General features: G+C 40.8%; 2 protein-coding genes across 2 annotated transcripts; one reads left to right on the top strand and one right to left on the bottom strand.

Annotated features, from left to right (window-relative positions):
* The first annotated feature begins 4,780 nt into the window (after positions 1-4,780).
* On the top strand, positions 4,781-5,689 carry LOC123602613 (olfactory receptor 4C3). The gene has a single exon (XM_045487069.1). It carries the CDS (start codon positions 4,781-4,783, stop codon positions 5,687-5,689), a length of 909 nt encoding a protein of 302 aa, XP_045343025.1.
* A 12,037-nt stretch (positions 5,690-17,726) lies between these two features.
* LOC123602614 (olfactory receptor 4C45-like) lies at positions 17,727-18,656 on the bottom strand. The gene has a single exon (XM_045487071.1). It carries the CDS (start codon positions 18,654-18,656, stop codon positions 17,727-17,729), a length of 930 nt encoding a protein of 309 aa, XP_045343027.1.
* Between the last annotated feature and the right edge of the window lie 1,587 nt (positions 18,657-20,243).

A 20,243-nucleotide genomic window follows, 5' to 3' on the forward strand; every position in this document is an offset into this window, starting at 1 on the left:
AAATATATAAAATGAACCCAAAAGTTCCATTTATTTGATTTTGATTTGGTGATTCTATTTGTTTACGCCCCTGCTTTGTTTTGGAGGAGGCTACTGCTCCATGTAAATATAAGTTCCATGCTGCCAAGGACTGTGTCTGTCTCACTCACCAGGGTACTCCTGACATTTAGCAAAGTACTATCTTTTATTAAGTGGGCCTGGAAAAAAATCCTTACTGAATGATTGAAATGGCAGAGGTACAATTCTGATTCATGTCATTTTGGTCTTTTGGCACACCACGCAGGAGAGGAATGGATGAAGGACAGTGATACTCTTCTCTCAGATTTAAGGGAGGAGATGAAAGGCCCCCCCTTCTGAGCACAGAAGATGCTCAGTAAATGCTGTTGGTTCTTGTTGGTGTTGTTCAGCCAGCAATTTCTCTAAAGACGCTGACCCTCCAGTGTCAGTTCCTGAAATATCCTAACTCCCCTTTCCTCCTGACAATTTATAGTTTCTCTGTTGAGACACTAGAAGGATACTGGGCACTTGTAAGAGGCACAATAGAAGCCACTTCCTTGTGAGACCGAAATTGTAGTCAGGGGACTAATTAAATGATGGTGTCAACGTTGTTCTGATCTGTGAAGGAGGCACAAACTCCAGTGAGTGATCCCCATGAGGCAGAATTAGTCTCCCCTAGAGAGGCAGAAAGCACATGGCACTGACTGTCCCTGTGCTGTCACTCCCAATTCCCTTATAAAAACCCTGTCCAGTGGAAGGAAAAAGCTTTTCTCGGAGACTGTGCTGGTGAATATCCTTAGCAGAAAGCAGAGCTAATGAACTGGTTACTCTGTCTAAAGAAGGCAGACAATGGAAAGTGGTGGTTGCATTGGAAAGGGCATAGGCTGGGGTGATGTGTGACCTGGGTTCCAGCCACACCTCTGTCACGGGTCACCCATGTGACCTTGGCTCAGTGCATCTATATCTAAGATCTCTCTGAGTCTGAAATCCACCGTCTTTTTTTTTTTTTTTTAATTTTTTTTCCACGTTTTTATTTATTTTTGGGACAGAGAGAGACAGAGCATGAACGGGGGAGGGGCAGAGAGAGAGGGAGACACAGAATCGGAAATAGGCTCCAGGCTCTGAGCCCTCAGCCCAGAGCCTGACGCGGGGCTCGAACTCACGGACCGCGAGATCGTGACCTGGCTGAAGTCGGACGCTTAACCGACTGCGCCACCCAGGCGCCCCTGAAATCCACCGTCTTTAAAATAGAGAATTGGAAATGATGATTTTAAGTCCCGTCAGGTTCTTAAGCAGACAAAAGGGAAATGGATGACAAAAAATTCCAGCTTCTTGTAAATGAATGACCATCATTTGTGTTTTCACTTCATACTATTCTAAGAAACCTTCAGGGGCGCCTGGGTGGCTCAGTTGGTTGAGTGTCTGACTTTGGCTCAGGTCATGATGTCACAGCTTGTGAGTTCAAGCCCCGCATCTGGCTCTATGCTGTCAGCTCAGAGCCAGCTTCAGATCCTCTGCCTTTCCCCCTGCCCCACCCCCCGCATCTCAAAAATAAATAAACATTAAAAAAAAAAAAAAAAAAAGAAACCTTCAGCTCAGATGAGTTTCGGTAATTGATAGCACCTGCTTCGTCTGTGCTTTGCCTCAATGTATAAAACATTCTAATCTCATCCAGCAGTTTAATCACATGAAACAGTGAAATTTGGGATGATACATTGGAGCTGATCTGGATGATCCTTTAAGAACTCTTCCCGATCCACCTTTCTGTGATGTTAGGAGGTAAAAACAAAGCACAACACAACACCTGGAGACCTGTTGTTGTCCTCAGATCCAGTCAATGTAAGTTTTCTGTAATCTGGTTTTGAAAACGAAAGAAAAATGCAACTCAGAACTGTGGTGGGATAATTTTACTAAAATTCTCATTACTTTCCACACAATAATTTTGTTTCTCATGGACAACTCAAACAGGAGACTTTTTTTTTTTTCTGGCTAGCTTTTTAACAAATAATTTATTTTGTATTCCCACAAACTGCAGAGATGAATCAGCTTAACTTTTTTATTTTTGGGCTGAATTCTGTGCTATTCATACCAATTTGCATTTTCTCTATTGTGTTCTGTATGGGGATCAGTTCTGTATGGGGATTCGCTCATTTTTTAAATATTTATAGTATTATAGTTTTGAATATAATTAGCTATATTCAATACAACTAATTTAGTTTTGAACGTATCCACTTAGGTCCTTGGGTATTTAAGCCACATAATGAGTTTGTTGTCCATGGTGTTAATGATGGTGATTTTAGAGATGCCATTTTTGAATGTATATTGCATCCAGGCTCTGTACAAACACCCGGCATGCCCTGTTATCATTTACTGCTCTCTGCAACCTCAAGGTATAGCAGTTATTTTGTTTTCATTTTATTTTTATCTATTTATTAAATTTTTAAAATGTTTATTTTTTTTAACGTTTTATTTATTTTTGAGACAGGGAGAGACAGAGCATGAACAGGGGAGGGTCAGAGAGAGGGAGACACAGAATCTGAAACAGGCTCCAGGCTCTGAGCGGTCAGCACAGAGCCCGACACAGGGCTCGAACTCACGGACCGCGAGATCATGACCTGAGCCGAAGTCGGCCGCTCAACCGACTGAGCCACCCAGGCGCCCCTAAAATGTTTATTTTTAAGAGAGAGAGAGAGAGCGAGCGAGCGCCTGAGTGGAGGAGGGGCAGAGAGAGAGGGAGACAGTGAATCCAAAGCAAACTCCAGGCTCTGAGCTGTCAGCACAGAGCCTGACGCGGGCTTCGAACCCGCAAACTGTGAGATCATCACCTGAGCCAAAGTTGGACACTTAACTCACTGAGCTACCCAGGCGCTCCCATTTTCATTTTATAAATGAGAAGATTGAGGCTTTGAGAAGTTGTTCACAGAGGAAGGCAGAGGAAGGATTCACACCCAGATAAGCCTCCGTGACAGTATAGTGCGGTGAAGCCCACAGCATCTGTATAGCAAGACTGCCTGGGTGCAAGGCCCAGCTCGGCCACCTCCTAGCTGAGCATGCTTCTGTGGGTTGCTCATATGTGTTTCACTTTCTTCCTCTGCAAAAGGGGGATGAAAACAGCAGTCTACTTCAAAGGGATAATGTGAGGATTAAACGAGCTGATATACGTAAAGCACTTAGGAACGTGCTTGGCAAAAACTGCATGCGACCCAGGGATTTGCTCTTATCACCCCAGTCTGTGTTCTTGGCCATCACGTTTTACTCTGAAAAGGTCCCCATTTGACTCGTCACTTACAGAAGCAACTTTGCCTTCTTGAACTAAAACTGGGAGAGAGAAAAGGAGGGGGCAGCTTCCAGATCAACCCAGGAATCTACTCCCCAGTATTTCTTATATCTCGTATATCTGGGTGTCTCTTCCTCTGACACTTAAACCTTCTCCCTTAATTCTTATCATACCGAACATCAGGTTTCCAGCAAGTTGGAAGATTTAGCTACTTTAAGGAGGCCTATGTTTCCAGGAGAGTAATAGATTGCTGGTGGGTAGGCTTAGTGTCAGTTTTTTGTTTAAAAATTTTTATAAATGTTTATTTTTGAGAAAGAGAGAGAGAGAGAGAGAGAGAGAGAGAGAGAGAGAGAGAATAAGTGGGGGGTGAGGGGCAGAGAGAGAGGGAGACACAGAATCCGAAGCAGGCTCCAGGATCTGAGCTGTCAGCACAGAGCCCTATGCGGGGCTCAAACCCACGAACCATGAGATCATGACCTAAGGCAAAGTTGGATGCTTAACTGACTGAGCCACCCAGGTGCCCCAGGTTTTTGTTTAAAACCAGGGTAGGCATAGGCATTTTCTTACTACCACTAAGAGAAGAAAGGGTGAGTAGGAATATTCTACCTTGTAGCTGGTTAAGAGGGAGCATCTGTTCTTCCTGCCCCTGGAGCTTCCTTTAATGAATAGGCAGATACTCATTACTTAATAGAATCTTCCACAGATGCTCAACAAACTTTTACTTTAAAGGAAGTCCTTCCTACAGATGCGGAAGGACTAGTAGCTTTTAACTAGAAGGATTTCACTGAGCCCAGGGAAAGCAAAACCAGAAGCATATAAAACGTGTAAAGCAAGGGGGCAAGAGTAATTTAAGTTTGGCCTCCTGGACATGATGCTGCCCACAGCATGGGTTCTGAGTGGGAGGGGGTGAGCCGGGAAAGAACCAGGAAGTTGGGGAGGTCTTCAGCTGCAGCCAATCAGCTTGTCTCAGATTTGCTTCTGCTTTACATCGGGTTGTGTTGCCATCAGAAACACTGACAGAAAGTGTAGCAAGCTTCATTGAAAAGTTCAAGAAGAAAGACTGAATTCAAAGGATGTGGACTAAACATGCAGAGTTTTCAGGAGATCCTAAATGTTCATGGTTTTCTCAGGTGCCATTGCATCTATGTGGAACCATCCTGAAAATTGTCAGAGGCATACTCTAGTGGAAAATCAAGGTCTGCCAAATGTTCAGTTTTAGCAGTAATGAAACTAATATTTAGTTGTTTTCACTAAGAACTTAGAAATCTACTGCCCAGTGATGCAAAAGTCAACAATAGACATATGCTCATATTTTGTGGTTAACAAAGTGAATTGATACAAAAATATTGGAATGGAAAGAGTTAAGAGGGACAAAAGGAAGCGAGTGTGTCTGAAGAAAATCTGGCAGCACCTTCCCCCACCCTGTAATTAGTTCTCTTATGGTTGTGTTTTTCTCTTGACTTTATAGGCAATACCGTACCTGCATTCTCATTGTCCTTGGGCTATATGGAAATGCCACACAATATCACAGAGTTTTTCATGCTGGGACTCTCACAGAAGCCAGAGATACAGAGAGTCCTCTTTGTGGTTTTTTTGATCATCTATGTGGTCACCGTGTGTGACAACATGCTCATTGTGGTCACCATTACCTCCAGTCCCACCCTGGCTTCCCCCATGTATTTTTTCTTGGCCAATTTGTCCTTTATTGATACCTGTTATTCTTCCTCTATGGCCCCTAAACTCATTGCGGACTCCTTGTGTGAGGGGAGAGCCATCTCTTTTGAGGGTTGCATGGCTCAGCTCTTTGGGGCCCATTTCTTGGGAGGTGTTGAGATTATTCTGCTCACGGTCATGGCCTATGACCGCTACGTGGCCATCTGCGAGCCTCTGCACTACACGACCACCATGACCAAGCATCTCTGTGCCCTGCTGGTGGGGGTGGCTTGGCTGGGGGGCTTCCTGCATTCACTGGTTCAGCTCCTCCTGGTCCTTCAGCTGCCCTTCTGTGGGCCTAACGTGATCAATCACTTTGTCTGCGACCTGTACCCCTTGCTGGAGCTCGCCTGCACCGACACATATGTCATTGGCGTCCTGGTGGTGGCCAACAGTGGTGTGATCTGCCTGTTGAACTTCCTCATGCTGGCTGCCTCCTACATTGTCATCCTGCGTTCCTTGAGGTGCCACGGTGCCGAGGGGAGGCGCAAAGCCCTCTCCACCTGTGGGGCCCACTTCACTGTTGTTGCCCTGTTCTTTGTGCCTTGTATATTTACTTATATGCGGCCATCATCTACTTTGTCCATGGACAAAAACATGGCAGTATTTTATGGTATTCTGACACCTATGCTGAATCCACTCATTTACACCCTGAGAAATGAAGACGTAAAAAATGCCATGAGAAAGCTCTTCATTCAGTAAGAAACTACATGTATGTAATGAGTGGTAAAGCAGGAAGTAGAAATGACTTTATTTCTGTAAGTGTAACCAACCAAAACTCGTTCTGACTACTGAATATCACCTTATTCCGTTATGTCTATCTGTTCATCTTCATAGGCTTTTAGGGTTTAGTCTTTTTACTTGAATTGCATAGTTTGGTTATAAAACAACGGTATAAGACGTATGTGGCATGAATCATTATTATCCCTGTTTTAGAAATGAAGAAACTTTGTCTCTTGGTGTGATTGGTTAATCAAGGTTATCTGGCTGTGAAGTACCTAAGCCAATACCCCAAATTGGTTGTTTTTGGTCCATCATTCAGCTCTTTCACTAGCGATCCACGGTATATCATTCCAGTCTGTGTGATAATGGAGCTGCAGAAACGTGAGGCAAAATACAACGTAAGGCAAATAACTTCTTGCTTAGCTGTGGCTAGTAGTCTGTATGCATCCAGGCAGGCTTCTCGTCCTTCTTATTACCCTGTATGACATCCCTGGCATAGCTGCTGTTCTAGAAGACCTTCGCTCTGGAGACAGATCAACCTGAGTTTCTGTCCTATTTCCCGTGCTTACTTGTGGCACGACCTTGAGAAAGTGACTAAACACCTAGCAGCCTCTGATGCCTGTCTTTAAAATAAAGATACAGATAATACATATCTAAAGTGTTACTGTGAGAATTAAATTAGAAAATCGATGTCAAATTCAGAATCCAGTTTCTGGCACATATTCCCACAACGTTTTATTTTATATGTTCCTCAACCTTTCCCTAATCTTCCATACAGAGGCTGCCTTCCTTCACTTTTCTATCTCTACTAGGTGTGAAAATAATGCTGTGCTTAGAGTAGATGACTTTGTTTTTGGCCAGTGATTATTTTTCCTAACTCCCTGTTTCAGATTCCAAGGGATGCTGGGGTTCTGGAATCTGAAATGTACATCCGTGTTTGCTCTGTTCTTTTCCTAGTTTTATGAACTCTGACGAGACCCTTTCTCAGGCTTCATTCTTTTTTTTTTTTTTTTTCTTAACATTTATTTACTTTTTTTTTCTTTTTTTTTTTTAATATATGAAATTTATTGTCAAATTGGTTTCCATACAACACCCAGTGCTCATCCCAAAAGGTGCCCTCCTCAATACCCACCACCCACCCTCCCCTCCCTCCCACCCCCATCAACCCCCAGTTTGTTCTCAGTTTTTAACAGTCTCTTATGCTTTGGCTCTCTCCCACTCTAACCTCTTTTTTTTTTTTCTTTTTTCCTCCCCCTCCCCCATGGGTTCCTGTCAAGTTTCTCAGGATCCACATAAGAGTGAAACCATATGGTATCTGTCTTTCTCTGTATGGCTTATTTCACTTAGCATCACACTCTCCAGTTCCATCCACGTTGCTACAAAAGGCCACATTTCATTTTTTCTCATTGCCACGTAGTATTCCATTGTGTATATAAACCACAATTTCTTTATCCATTCATCAGTTGATGGACATTTAGGCTCTTTCCATAATTTGGCTATTGTTGAGAGTGCTGCTATGAACATTGGGGTACAAGTGCCCCTATGCATCAGTACTCCTGTATCCCTTGGATAAATTCCTAGCAGTGCTATTGCTGGGTCATAGGGTAGGTCTATTTTTAATTTTCTGAGGAACCTCCACACTGTTTTCCAGAGCGGCTGCACCAATTTGCATTCCCACCAACAGTGCAAGAGGGTTCCCGTTTCTCCACATCCTCTCCAGCATCTAGAGTCTCCTGATTTGTTCATTTTGGCCACTCTGACTGGCGTGAGGTGATACCTGAGTGTGGTTTTGATTTGTATTTCCCTGATAAGGAGTGACGCTGAACATCTTTTCAAGTGCCTGTTGGCCATCCGGATGTCTTCTTTAGAGAAGTGTCTATTCATGTTTTCTGCCCATTTCTTCACTGGGTTATTTGTTTTTCGGGTGTGGAGTTTGGTGAGCTCTTTATAGATTTTGGATACTAGCCCTTTGTCCGATATGTCATTTGCAAATATCTTTTCCCATTCCGTTGGTTGCCTTTTAGTTTTGTTGGTTGTTTCCTTTGCTGTGCAGAAGCTTTTTATCTTCATAAGGTCCCAGTAACTCACTTTTGCTTTTAATTCCCTTGCCTTTGGTGATGTGTCGAGTAAGAGATTGCTGCGGCTGAGGTCAGAGAGGTCTTTTCCTGCTTTCTCCTCTAAGGTTTTGATGGTTTCCTGTCTCACATTCAGGTCCTTAATCCATTTTGAGTTTATTTTTGTGAATGGTGTGAGAAAGTGGTCTAGTTTCAACCTTCTGCATGTTGCTGTCCAGTTCTCCCAGCACCATTTGTTAAAGAGACTGTCTTTTTTCCATTGGATGTTCTTTCCTGCTTTGTCAAAGATGAGTTGGCCATACGTTTGTGGGTCTAGTTCTGGGGTTTCTATTCTATTCCATTGGTCTATGTGTCTGTTTTTGTGCCAATACCATGCTGTCTTGATGATTACAGCTTTGTAGTAGAGGCTAAAGTCTGGGATTGTGATGCCTCCTGCTTTGGTCTTCTTCTTCAAAATTCCTTTGGCTATTCGGGGCCTTTTGTGGTTCCATATGAATTTTAGGATTGCTTGTTCTAGTTTCGAGAAGAATGCCGGTGCAATTTTGATTGGGATTGCATTGAATGTGTAGATAGCTTTGGATAGTATTGACATTTTCACAATATTTATTCTTCCAATCCATGAGCAGGGAATGTCTTTCCATTTCTTTAAATCTTCTTCAATTTCCTTCATAAGCTTTCTATAGTTTTCAGCATACAGATCCTTTACATCTTTGGTTAGATTTATTCCTAGGTATTTTATGCTTCTTGGTGCAATTGTGAATGGGATCAGTTTCTTTATTTGTCTTTCTGTTGCTTCTTTGTTAGTGTATAAGAATGCAACTGATTTCTGTACATTGATTTTGTATCCTGCAACTTTGCTGAATTCATGTATCAATTCTAGCAGACTTTTGGTGGAGTCTATCGGATTTTCCATGTATAATATCATGTCATCTGCAAAGAGCGAAAGCTTGACTTCATCTTTGCCAATTTTGATGCCTTTGATTTCCTTTTGTTGTCTGATTGCTGATGCTAGAACTTCCAGCACTATGTTAAACAACAGCGGTGAGAGTGGGCATCCCTGTCGTGTTCCTGATCTCAGGGAAAAAGCTCTCAGTTTTTCCCCGTTGAGGATGATGTTAGCTGTGGGCTTTTCATAAATGGCTTTTATGATCTTTAAGTATGTTCCTTCTATCCCGACTTTCTCAAGGGTTTTTATTAAGAAAGGGTGCTGGATTTTGTCAAAGGCCTTTTCTGCATCGATTGACAGGATCATATGGTTCTCTTTTTTTTTTGTTAATATGATGTATCACGTTGATTAATTTGCGAATGTTGAACCAGCCCTGCATCCCCGGAATGAATCCCACTTGATCATGGTGAATAATTCTTTTTATATGCCGTTGAATTCGATTTGCTAGTATCTTATTGAGAATTTTTGCATCCATATTCATCAGGGATATTGGCCAGTAGTTCTCTTTTTTTACTGGGTCTCTGTCTGGTTTAGGAATCAAAGTAATACTGGCTTCATAGAATGAGTCTGGAAGTTTTCCTTCCCTTTCTATTTCTTGGAATAGCTTGAGAAGGATAGGTATTATCTCTGCTTTAAACGTCTGGTAGAACTCCCCTGGGAAGCCATCTGGTCCTGGACTCTTATTTGTTGGGAGATTTTTGATAACCGATTCAATTTCTTCGCTGGTTATGGGTCTGTTCAAGCTTTCTATTTCCTCCTGATTGAGTTTTGGAAGAGTGTGGGTGTTCAGGAATTTGTCCATTTCTTCCAGGTTGTCCAATTTGTTGGCATATAATTTTTCATAGTATTCCCTGATAATTGTTTGTATCTCTGAGGGATTGGTTGTAATCATTCCATTTTCATTCATGATTTTATCTATTTGGGTCATCTCCCTTTTCTTTTTGAGAAGCCTGGCTAGAGGTTTGTCAATTTTGTTTATTTTTTCAAAAAACCAACTCTTGGTTTCGTTGATCTGCTCTACAGTTTTTTTTAGATTCTATATTGTTTATTTCTGCTCTGATCTTTATTATTTCTCTTCTTCTGCTGGGTTTAGGCTGCCTTTGCTGTTCTGCTTCTATTTCCTTTAGGTGTGCTGTTAGATTTTGTATTTGGGATTTTTCTTGTTTCTTGAGATAGGCCTGGATTGCAATGTATTTTCCTCTTAGGACTGCCTTCGCTGCATCCCAAAGCGTTTGGATTGTTGTATTTTCATTTTCGTTCGTTTCCATATATTTTTTAATTTCTTCTCTAATTGCCTGGTTGACCCACTCATTCGTTAGTAGGGTGTTCTTTAACCTCCATGCTTTTGGAGGTTTTCCAGACTTTTTTCTGTGGTTGATTTCAAGCTTCATAGCATTGTGGTCTGAAAGTATGCATGGTATAATTTCAATTCTGGTAAACTTATGAAGGGCTGTCTTGTGACCCAGTATATGATCTATCTTGGAGAATGTTCCATGTGCACTCGAGAAGAAAGTATATTCTGTTGCTTTGGGATGCAGAGTTCTAAATATATCTGTCAAGTCCATCTGATCCAATGTCTCATTCAGGGCCCTTGTTTCTTTATTGATCGTGTGTCTAGATGATCTATCCATTTCAGTAAGTGGGGTGTTAAAGTCCCCTGTAATTACCACATTCTTATCAATAAGGTTGCTTATGTTTATGAGTAGTTGTTTTATATATTTGGGGGCTCCGGTATTCGGCGCATAGACATTTATAATTGTTAGCTCTTCCTGATGGATAGACCCTGTAACTATTATATAATGTCCTTCTTCATCTCTTGTTACAGCCTTTAATTTAAAGTCTAGTTTGTCTGATATAAGTATGGCTACTCCAGCTTTCTTTTGGCTTCCAGTAGCATGATAAATAGTTCTCCATCCCCTCACTCTCAATCTAAAGGTGTCCTCAGGTCTAAAATGAGTCTCTTGTAGACAGCAAATAGATGGGTCTTGTTTTTTTATCCATTCTGATACCCTATGTCTTCTGGTTGGCGCATTTAATCCATTTACATTCAGTGTTATTATAGAAAGATACGGGTTTAGAGTCATTGTGATGTCTGTATGTTTTATGCTTGTAGTGATGTCTCTGGTACTTTGTCTCACAGGGTCCCCCTTAGGATCTCTTGTAGGGCTGGTTTAGTGGTGACAAATTCCTTCAGTTTTTGTTTGTTTGGGAAGACCTTTATCTCTCCTTCTATTCTAAATGACAGACTTGCTGGATAAAGGATTCTCGGCTGCATATTTTTTCTGTCTAGCACACTGAAGATATTGTGCCAATTCTTTCTGGCCTGCCAAGTTTCAAAAGAGAGATCAATCACGAGTCTTATAGGTCTCCCTTTATATGTGAGGGCACGTTTACCCCTTGCTGCTTTCAGAATTTTCTCTTTATCCTTGTATTTTGCCAGTTTCACTATGATATGTCGTGCAGAAGATCGATTCAAGTTCCGTCTGAAGGGAGTTCTCTGTGCCTCTTGGATTTCAATGCCTTTTTCCTTCCCCAGTTCAGGGAAGTTCTCAGCTATTATTTCTTCAAGTACCCCTTCAGCACCTTTCCCTCTCTCTTCCTCCTCTGGGATACCAATTATGCGTATATTATTTCTTTTTAGTGTATCACTTAGTTCTCTAATTTTCCCCTCATACTCCTGGATTTTTTTATCTCTCTTTTTCTCAGCTTCCTCTTTTTCCATAATTTTATCTTCTAGTTCACCTATTCTCTCCTCTGCCTCTTCAATCCGAGCTGTGGTGGTTTCCATTTTGTTTTGCATTTCATTTAAAGCGTTTTTCAGCTCCTCGTGACTGTTCCTTAGTCCCTTGATCTCTGTAGCAAGAGATTCTCTGCTGTCCTCTATACTGTTTTCAAGCCCGGCGATTAATTTTATGACTATTATTCTAAATTCACTTTCTGTTATATTATTTAAATCCTTTTTGATCAGCTCAGGCTTCATTCTTTAAGAGTGTAGGCTCTCATAATTTGCAAAAAGCTTTTGTTTCACAGTATGTAATTCACCATGTTGCAACATACCCACTTTTTATGCTTGTACCAAGAAAGAAACTAGAAGTTAATATGCAAGTTTGTCTACTACAAGTATTCACAGTTAGTCTCCAAGAACTGATTCAGGAGCTCATTAGAAAATAGATATTGCTTTACCCTCAAACCTCTATGTCTCGCAAAAATAACAGTTGCCGAGTTCTTAGGGAAAATAAATGTTGCCTTCTTTCATTTTGTCGCATTCTGATAGTCTAGTTAAAAAATGAGGTATAAGGAGGGGTACCTGGGTGGCTCAGGTCTGACTTTGGCTCAGGTCATGATTTCGTGGTTTGTGGGTTTGAGCCCCGCATTGGGTTCTATGCTGACAGCACAAAGCTCAGAGCCTGTTTCAGATTCTGTGTCTCCCTCTCTCTCTGCCCCTCTCCTGCTCATGCTCTGTCTCTCTCTGTCTCTCAACAATAAATAAATGTTAAAAAAAATTTAAAAAACTAGGTATAACGAGACCTTGAATTTTATACCTATTCATTTCTGCTGTTAAGATAATAAAAGTATGATTGAGCCTGTATTCCAATTAGCTAATAAATATGAAACCATGGTGAGGGTCACTAAAAACTGCCTATTGTTTTCTCAAATTTGCCACAATTTTGTCTCAAGGAGACTTTCTAGAAAAGCATGCTTACTTCAGTTGAAATTTGATAAGCACCTTTTAGTACAGTTACCAACCAGCATAATGAACTGATCCAAGTGCTCCCCCCACTTTTTTTAATCCCTTGTTTTTATTGCCTGAGTCATGATTAATAGTGGCCCAACCAACTTACAAGTGCTGCTTATTTTTGAAAACATTTCAACTTGCTAGAATAAACACATGAGTAAATATCACCAGAAGTTTTCTATATGATTTCAAAATTATTACTAATCTTGTTCACAAAGGTAGCAGTGTCTCCATCTTGGAGTCTATGATAAAACCTCTTTCTCCCCTAATACATATTTATTTTAAAATTCAGAATGTAGGAGGGGTGCCTGGGTGGCGCAGTCGGTTAAGCGTCCGACTTCAGCCAGGTCACGATCTTGTGGTCCGTGAGTTCGAGCCCCGCGTCGGGCTCTGGGCTGGCTCAGAGCCTGGAGCCTGTTTCCAATTCTGTGTCTCCCTCTCTCTCTGCCCTTCCCCCGTTCATGCTGTGTCTCTCTCTGTCCCAAAAATAAATAAACGTTGAAAAAAAAATTAAAAAAAAAAATTCAGAATGTAGGAAAACAAAGGTGAACAATACACACATGTGCGCGCGCACACACACACACACACACACACACACACACGTGCATGTGTAAATCCACCTATAAGACATTACCCAGTGAGAGTTGCCATCAGTGTTTTGCTAGATATCCTGGTTATCAGCTTTTCCTCCTCCTCCACCTCCTCCCTCCAGTCTTCTGTTAACTTGGTTAAGCCTCTGCCATCCTAAAGGGTACCCTCTGGGGCTAAATGATTTCTTTGTTCACTTATAAGGCATCTTAACAAAATTTTTGGATCCTTAGTTTCCATGAACAAGAATAAGCATTTTAATCCTTAGTGTATGCCCTTGTGAAAGTACCATGTGCGTGAAGACCACAGCACCTCACAGGTTGATAGCCGTCTAATAAATGATGGTGCCCCCGCCAACGGGCAGCAGAAGAAGAAAGGCTGGAGCTAGCATAAGCTTCCAAATTTTAAGTACTGTTGAAAATATCCATGTGGTGTCAAAACAGAACTGCATGTGAGATTTTATTCCACAGCTTATTGTTAGTACTGGCAAGCTACTTAAAAAAGTAGTATTTTGGGGGCGCCTGGGTGGCTCAGTCGGTTGAGTGTCCGACTTTGGCTCAGGTCATGATCTCAGAGTCTGTGAGTTCGAGCCCCGCATCGGGCTCTGTGCTGATGGCTCAGAGCCTGGAGCCTGCTTCCGATTCTGTGTCTCCCTCTCTCTCTGCCCCTTCCCTGCTTATGCTCTGTCTCTCTCTGTCTCAAAAATAAATAAAAACATTAAGAAAAAAAAAAGTAGTATTTTGGGGCCCTTGGTTGGTTGAGCGTTCACTCTTGATTTTGGCTCCAACCCATTGTTTCCTAATTCATGAAACAGGGAAATCAGGTCATGATCTCATGGTTTGTGAGTTCAAGCCCTGCCACAGAGCCTGCCTGGGATTCTCTTTAATTCTCTCTCTCTCTCCCTTCCCCTGCCTCTTGCACGCACACACTCTCTCTCTCTCAAAATAAAATAAAAATAACAATCATAATAAAAAGTAAAAAGTAACAGGTAAAATTAATTAAAAAATAGTTTGTCACCTCTTGAACTTTCTTCCCTCAGTGAAGTTTTTCTTTTTTAATAGATGACAGCAGGATGAGTACATATTCATATCAAACATATTTACTATTTTTTATTTATTAGAGGAAAGTACTACTATATAAGCCACAAGCCACTCCTTTATGTACAGACTATTGCAGATGGAGGAAAAAATAATTGCAAAGAAATTTCCTGTTATGTGGGAATCAAAACACACATGCGGTTACAAATTATTGACCAGTGCCTAGCAGGTTCTTTGTGGACTCGTACATTTTCAGCCTGGCCTATCTATGAAGGCAAGTCCACCTTCAAATGAGTTCAAACAATGGAGGCCAAATGGTTTCAAGAAGAAAATTCCAAATATTAGAATAAAAATTTTAGTTTGTTGTCTGGTTATGTTAAAGAGATACAAAATGGCTTTGGTAACACACAGAGGCTGTGGGTCAGACAGGCTTAGGTGTGAATTCTGATTCAAGCAAATTTTAGCTAATTGATCTTGAGCTATATAATTACCCTCTCCAACCCATTGTTTCCTAATTCATGAAACAGGGAAATCATTGCCGTTACTGGGCTGGAGTGAGAATTGAATAACCAAATGTGAATACAAAACACTTTGCACCTAGTAAGCAGTCAAAATGGAAAAGTCTGTCACAGTTATATACTAGAATTGTTCTATTGCTGTTCACACCATCCTGTGGGTAGGGTCACCATTGTGTTCAAATAATGAAATGTTTCAAACAGAGGTAAGTCCCACAATTTGAGGGCTAAAATAAATTAACGAAAGAAAGAATGGCAGAAATTTGTTGCCTCCAAAACATAAAATGAGTCCTTAGGTCAGGATGTTATTCACAGAAGGTGCTCAACAAACATAAGCTGTCATCACCATCATCCTCATGAGAATCGTCATCCTTATTTTTACTTGTTCCTATTCCATGCCATCTTTCTTGGGAATGACAGCTAGATCTTTAAAAGAGAAGTTTGACATTTTAAACATACCTATTGCTTGCATATATTTACAGGTTGGTCACTCACAGGAAACTATGGCAAAACATCTGTTTTTTATAATTTACTATTGAAGAATAACTGAAATACAATGTTATATTAGTTTCAGGTATACAACAGGGATCCAACAGTTCTGTACATTACTCAGTGCTCACCACAGTAAGCGTGGTCACCATCTGTCACCATACAACAGTATTGCAATAGTATTGATTATATTCCTATGCTGTACTTTTCATCCCCTTGACTTATTTATAACTGGAGGTTTGTACCTTTTATCTCCTGTACCTATATCACCCTTCCCCCACCCATCTCCCTTCTGGCAACTACCACTTTGTTTTCTTAAGAGTCTGGTTGTTTTGGGGCACTTGGGTGGCTCAGTTGGTTAAGCGTCTGACTCTTGATTTCAGCTCTGGTCATGATCTCACAGTTTGTGGGTTTGAGCCCCGTATCAGGCTCTGCAGTGACAGTGGGGAGCCTGCTTGGGATTCCTTGTCTCCCTCTCTTTCTGCCCCTCTCTCACTCACGCATGCTCTCTCTCAAAAATAAATAAATTTTTAAAAAAGAGTCCGCTTGTTTGTTTTGGAAAAACATTTTTTAAAGGCCTGCATATAGAGTGAGATCTGACCTGATATAAAGTTCTGAGAACATGAGAAATGTCAGCATCACACGATATTCGAATCCCTGATTGTGAAATCACCTTCTGAGGTCAAGTTTCTGAGCTCTTCCTTGGGCATCGCAAGCTCTGTACAGAGATAGGTCTGTTGGTCACTGCCGCTGGGTTCTCTCCCTTCTCCGTTTTTTCAGAGCACAGGGTCCCTCATTAGTGAGAGCATTTGGAATAAGTTCTGCTCAGGCATCTCACAATCACTCCAACCGGCTCCCCTATTTGTAACCGCAGAGATGTTTCAGGGCATTTTTATTCCAGAATAGGGAGTCGGTGGTGGGCTAGCTTCTAGTGTCCAGAGATCCTCACAGGTCCCGTCAGTTTCCTTGCTGGGATGGTAACTCACCATTATGCTGTCCCTACTCATAAGTGGATGCCATTTATGACTTATTTTGAAGTAACGTGGGGCTGGGGCTGAAGTACAGATGTTTGGTCCTCCTGTGATCATGGTTGGTGAATGAAAGTGGCGGTGTTCTTGGGCTCTGGTGAGCAACTGTAGTCCCTGGCACACTTTCTGTGCTGGTGACATCTCTGAAGGCTGTAACCGTGTCTGAGCAATTTCACTAATGTTCAGATGACTCTTTTTTTTTTTCAACCGGAATCATTTAATGCTTACAATTTAAGAAAGTATGTAATGTTTTTTGTCCATTTTACAGGCCAAAAAAATCAGTAGAGAGATGAAGTAACTTGCTTACATTTACAAGGCTAATTAACGCAGCAGACAAGATGAGAAATCAAGCCTATTTGATCTAAAGCTCCTAATCTTTGATTTCAAAGCATCTGACTATTTCTGAATCTCTCTTAGAATTTCATTATGTACATGTTATGAATTCTTTTCTATAATCTGGATCTGTGGTCATTGTTGTTCTGTTTTGCTACACAAAGTTGGTTCATATATCACTGGTAATGTCCTGCCACAGCTGTTCAAAGTCATCGTTTCCTTTGTCCACATCTAAAAGACAAATTTAGGGGCACCTGGGTGGCTCAGTCAGTTAAGTGTCTGACTTTGGCTCAGGTCATGATCTCAGAGTTCATGGGTTCGAGCCCCGCGTCGGGCTCTGTACTGACAGCTCCGAGCCTGGATCCTACTTCAGATTCTCTATCTCCCTCTTTCTCTTCCCTTCCTTCACTGGTGCTCTCTCTCAAAAATAAATAAACATTAAAAAAAACATGACTTTAATGTACAGGCAATTTCTGCCTTAACTCTACAGACTTGATCAATTATATTTCTTTTGCACCAGCCAATTTTTCCTCCAATTGTTTCTGCAGACAATTGTATATTACAGAAAGTGGTGGCAATGTAATTTCTCAAAAGGTACCTTTGTGTGCCAGTATTCTCTTCTTGGGATTGTGATAAGCAAAGAGATTTTTATCGCTGTGGTGAGAGAACATTTCTGAACCTCTTAAATTTACTAAGAGAAGAAAAAGTATACTTGGATGAAAGTACTTGAAGACTCCCTGCTGTTGAATACTTTTTTTCACATGCAGTTTCTTTTTGTCTTTTAAACTAAAACTTCATTCTAGCTGTAGCACTGGGTGTAAAGAGTGTTCAGGACTATTGACACTGATCTGTTTCACACCTCCAATCAGGGCAACATTATGACTTCTGTGGCCTGCTGGTAATTTTGTCCTCATGAGTCCTCCTCCATTAACAATATTAAAAATTATATTTTATAACTGCATTGATATAAAGATGACTATAGTCCAAGTTGGATTTGGATTACATTCATTGTTTTCTTATTTTAAAAGAAATTAAACATTTCAAGGGCTCCTAAAATTATTGTAGGCCCTAGGCACCATGCCTACTGTGTCTTAATGGGTATGTCAACCCTGCCCATGACATACGTGCTCCTGAAGAAATCTGATCCAGGCAGCAAAATTGACTGTCCCGAGTTTGATCAGGGAAATAAATTCTATTTATTTAAGAAAGGGAATAAATGTCTATAAATCACTACTAGATATTTTTAGGTAAAGACTCTAATCACAAAATTCATTTATCACTGTTTTTCATTATTTGCCCCCAGAGTTTCTTCATGACATTTTTCACTTCTGCATTTCTGAGGGTGTAGATTAAAGGGTTCAGCATGGGAGAGACTATCGTACAAAACACAGTCACAGCTTTGTCAGTGGGGAAGGAGGTCATGGGTCTCAGGTACAGGAATGAACAAGGTACAAAGAATAAAATGACAACGGTGACATGAGAGGCACAGGTAGACAGGGCTTTGCGACGCCCTTCAGAGCTATGAGTCCTCAGTGAGTGCAGGATGACAACATAAGAAGCAACCAGCATAGAAAAGATGAGCAAACACAGTGATCCACTGTTGGCAGTAATCAGGGGCCCCAAAGTGCGAGTGTCTGTACAGGCTAGCTCCAGGAGAGGTATTAAATCACACATAAAATGGTCAATAACATTGGGGCCACAGAATGGTAACTGGGCCATGAACAAAATCTGGATTCCTCCATGAAGAAAGCCTAAAATCCCAGCCATTCCCACGAAGAAACCACAGACAGGTCGGCTCACGATGGTCATGTAATGCAAGGGCTTACAGATGGCTACATAGCGGTCATAGGCCATGACAATTAACAAGATGATCTCAGCTCCAGCGAAGAAATGTTCTGCAAAGAGCTGAGTCATGCAGCCATTGAAGGAGATGGTGTTCTTCTCAGAGATCAGGTCATAGATCATTTTGGGTGCTATGGAAGAAGAGTAGAAACCATCTATAATAGACAAGTAGGACAGGAAAAAGTACATGGGAGAACCCAGGGCTGGGCTGATAAAGATGGTGACGGAGATGAGCAGGTTACCTGCCAGTGTGATCAAGTAGGTGATTAACAACACAGCAAATAAGAATTTCTGCAGTTCTGGATTCTGGGTCAAGCCCAGCAAAATGAATTCTGTTACATTGCTCATCCTTTCCATGGATTCAGCTTGGGTTGTGAGTACATGGTCCATCTGGAGAGATCACAGAATTTCTGAGTAATATTTTCAATTCAACACTAAAAGTTTCCATCACCTCTGTAGTCCTGGCCTCTGGGATTGATGGAACCACAGCTTCCACTCACCTCTGCCACTTTGGAGACAGTTATAAAGAAGACTAGAAAGAGGTTAGATTTCTCTTATTCATATAAATTGAATATTAACAATATGTTACAAACACCAGAATAAAAGCAAAGTGTTAATATGTATGTTGACTTATGATGGACTTCCAAACTCTCTTTCTGGCTCTAAACCCTCACAGGTGGCTTTCTTTTGCTGTTTTTGGGACAAAGTTTGTCAATAACAATTATTTTGTAGTTTTATTTGCCCACTGGCATGAATATTTATAGGTATATGGACACAATATTCTTTAAAAAGTCAACTGTATATCAGATAGGAAAGTGCCAAGCCTTATTATATCTATACCAGCAGTGTTCTTTGAGGTATGATTCCTTTCTGTCAAATGAATGCACGTACACACAGAGAGCTGCAGATGGGGTTTTCCCTCTTCAAAATGCCAAGGAACTGTCTTCATAACAGCTCATTGAGCAGCATTTACTCAGTAGCCCTGGATGTTGTGTCTGGCTCCAAATAGCTATTACACAGTCACTCTTCCCACATCTTTGGATATAAACATACAATTGGTACAAAGTTCCCTTAAAAGTTCCCAATATTTCTTAAATGGATTTTCTGTGTAACTGGTCTTTCATTACATAAAAAAATGAGGCTCTGGATTAGATACATAATACCACTCACATTTTACAAATGGAATTAGATGAGTCATAAAGTTTCCCTGGATTTCCTATTGATGAGACGGAAATGTTAAGGTCGTCTAAGATAATACAATTTTTTTCTTTTGGCATAAGTTTAATCAATTAAGATAAATTTGAAATTTTCACTGCTAATTGGTGGAAAAAGTGGAATATATACAAGAATATATTCTTTTTTTAAAAAAATGATCTGTACATGGATTTTCAAAAGTGATTACATGTTACAAAAGATCACAGGATATCTTATTCCTTCTTCCCCTCTTTTTCTCCTTTCTCAAATCCCTGCCAAAAAACATAACATATTTTTCCTCAAAACTTTCTGGACACAGAAATCAGCATCATGATCATTCAGCTTCAATAAAGGTGAGGAAGGATATCTTTATCTTTAGTTTTACAGAACGCTGTCTCTTTAGTTGTTTCGTCTCTACCCATGGCTCCTATAGGTGGTAACTATGTGCTTAATCATAATTTAATTCACAAATTCTAACCTCAATGTGGCAACATGGAAGTCATGAAAAGGGGAAACAATTTCAAATAATCACATATAAAACCTACCGAAGCAATCTATTTCTACATACACGTTGACCACAATGTTGTTACAGTGACCTTAGGAGTTCTCAAAAGCGCCTCGTCTGGCAGCATCACAGATCGTGTTTTCTACTGCTATTTTCATGTCATCAAGCTCAAATTCATTTTTAGAGAATAAGATTACCTTCAATTCAAAGAATCTAATTGTAAAACCTATTCAGTGAAAATAATT

Source organism: Leopardus geoffroyi, chromosome D1 (assembly GCF_018350155.1).
Source record: "Leopardus geoffroyi isolate Oge1 chromosome D1, O.geoffroyi_Oge1_pat1.0, whole genome shotgun sequence".
Lineage (NCBI taxonomy): Eukaryota > Metazoa > Chordata > Mammalia > Carnivora > Felidae > Leopardus > Leopardus geoffroyi.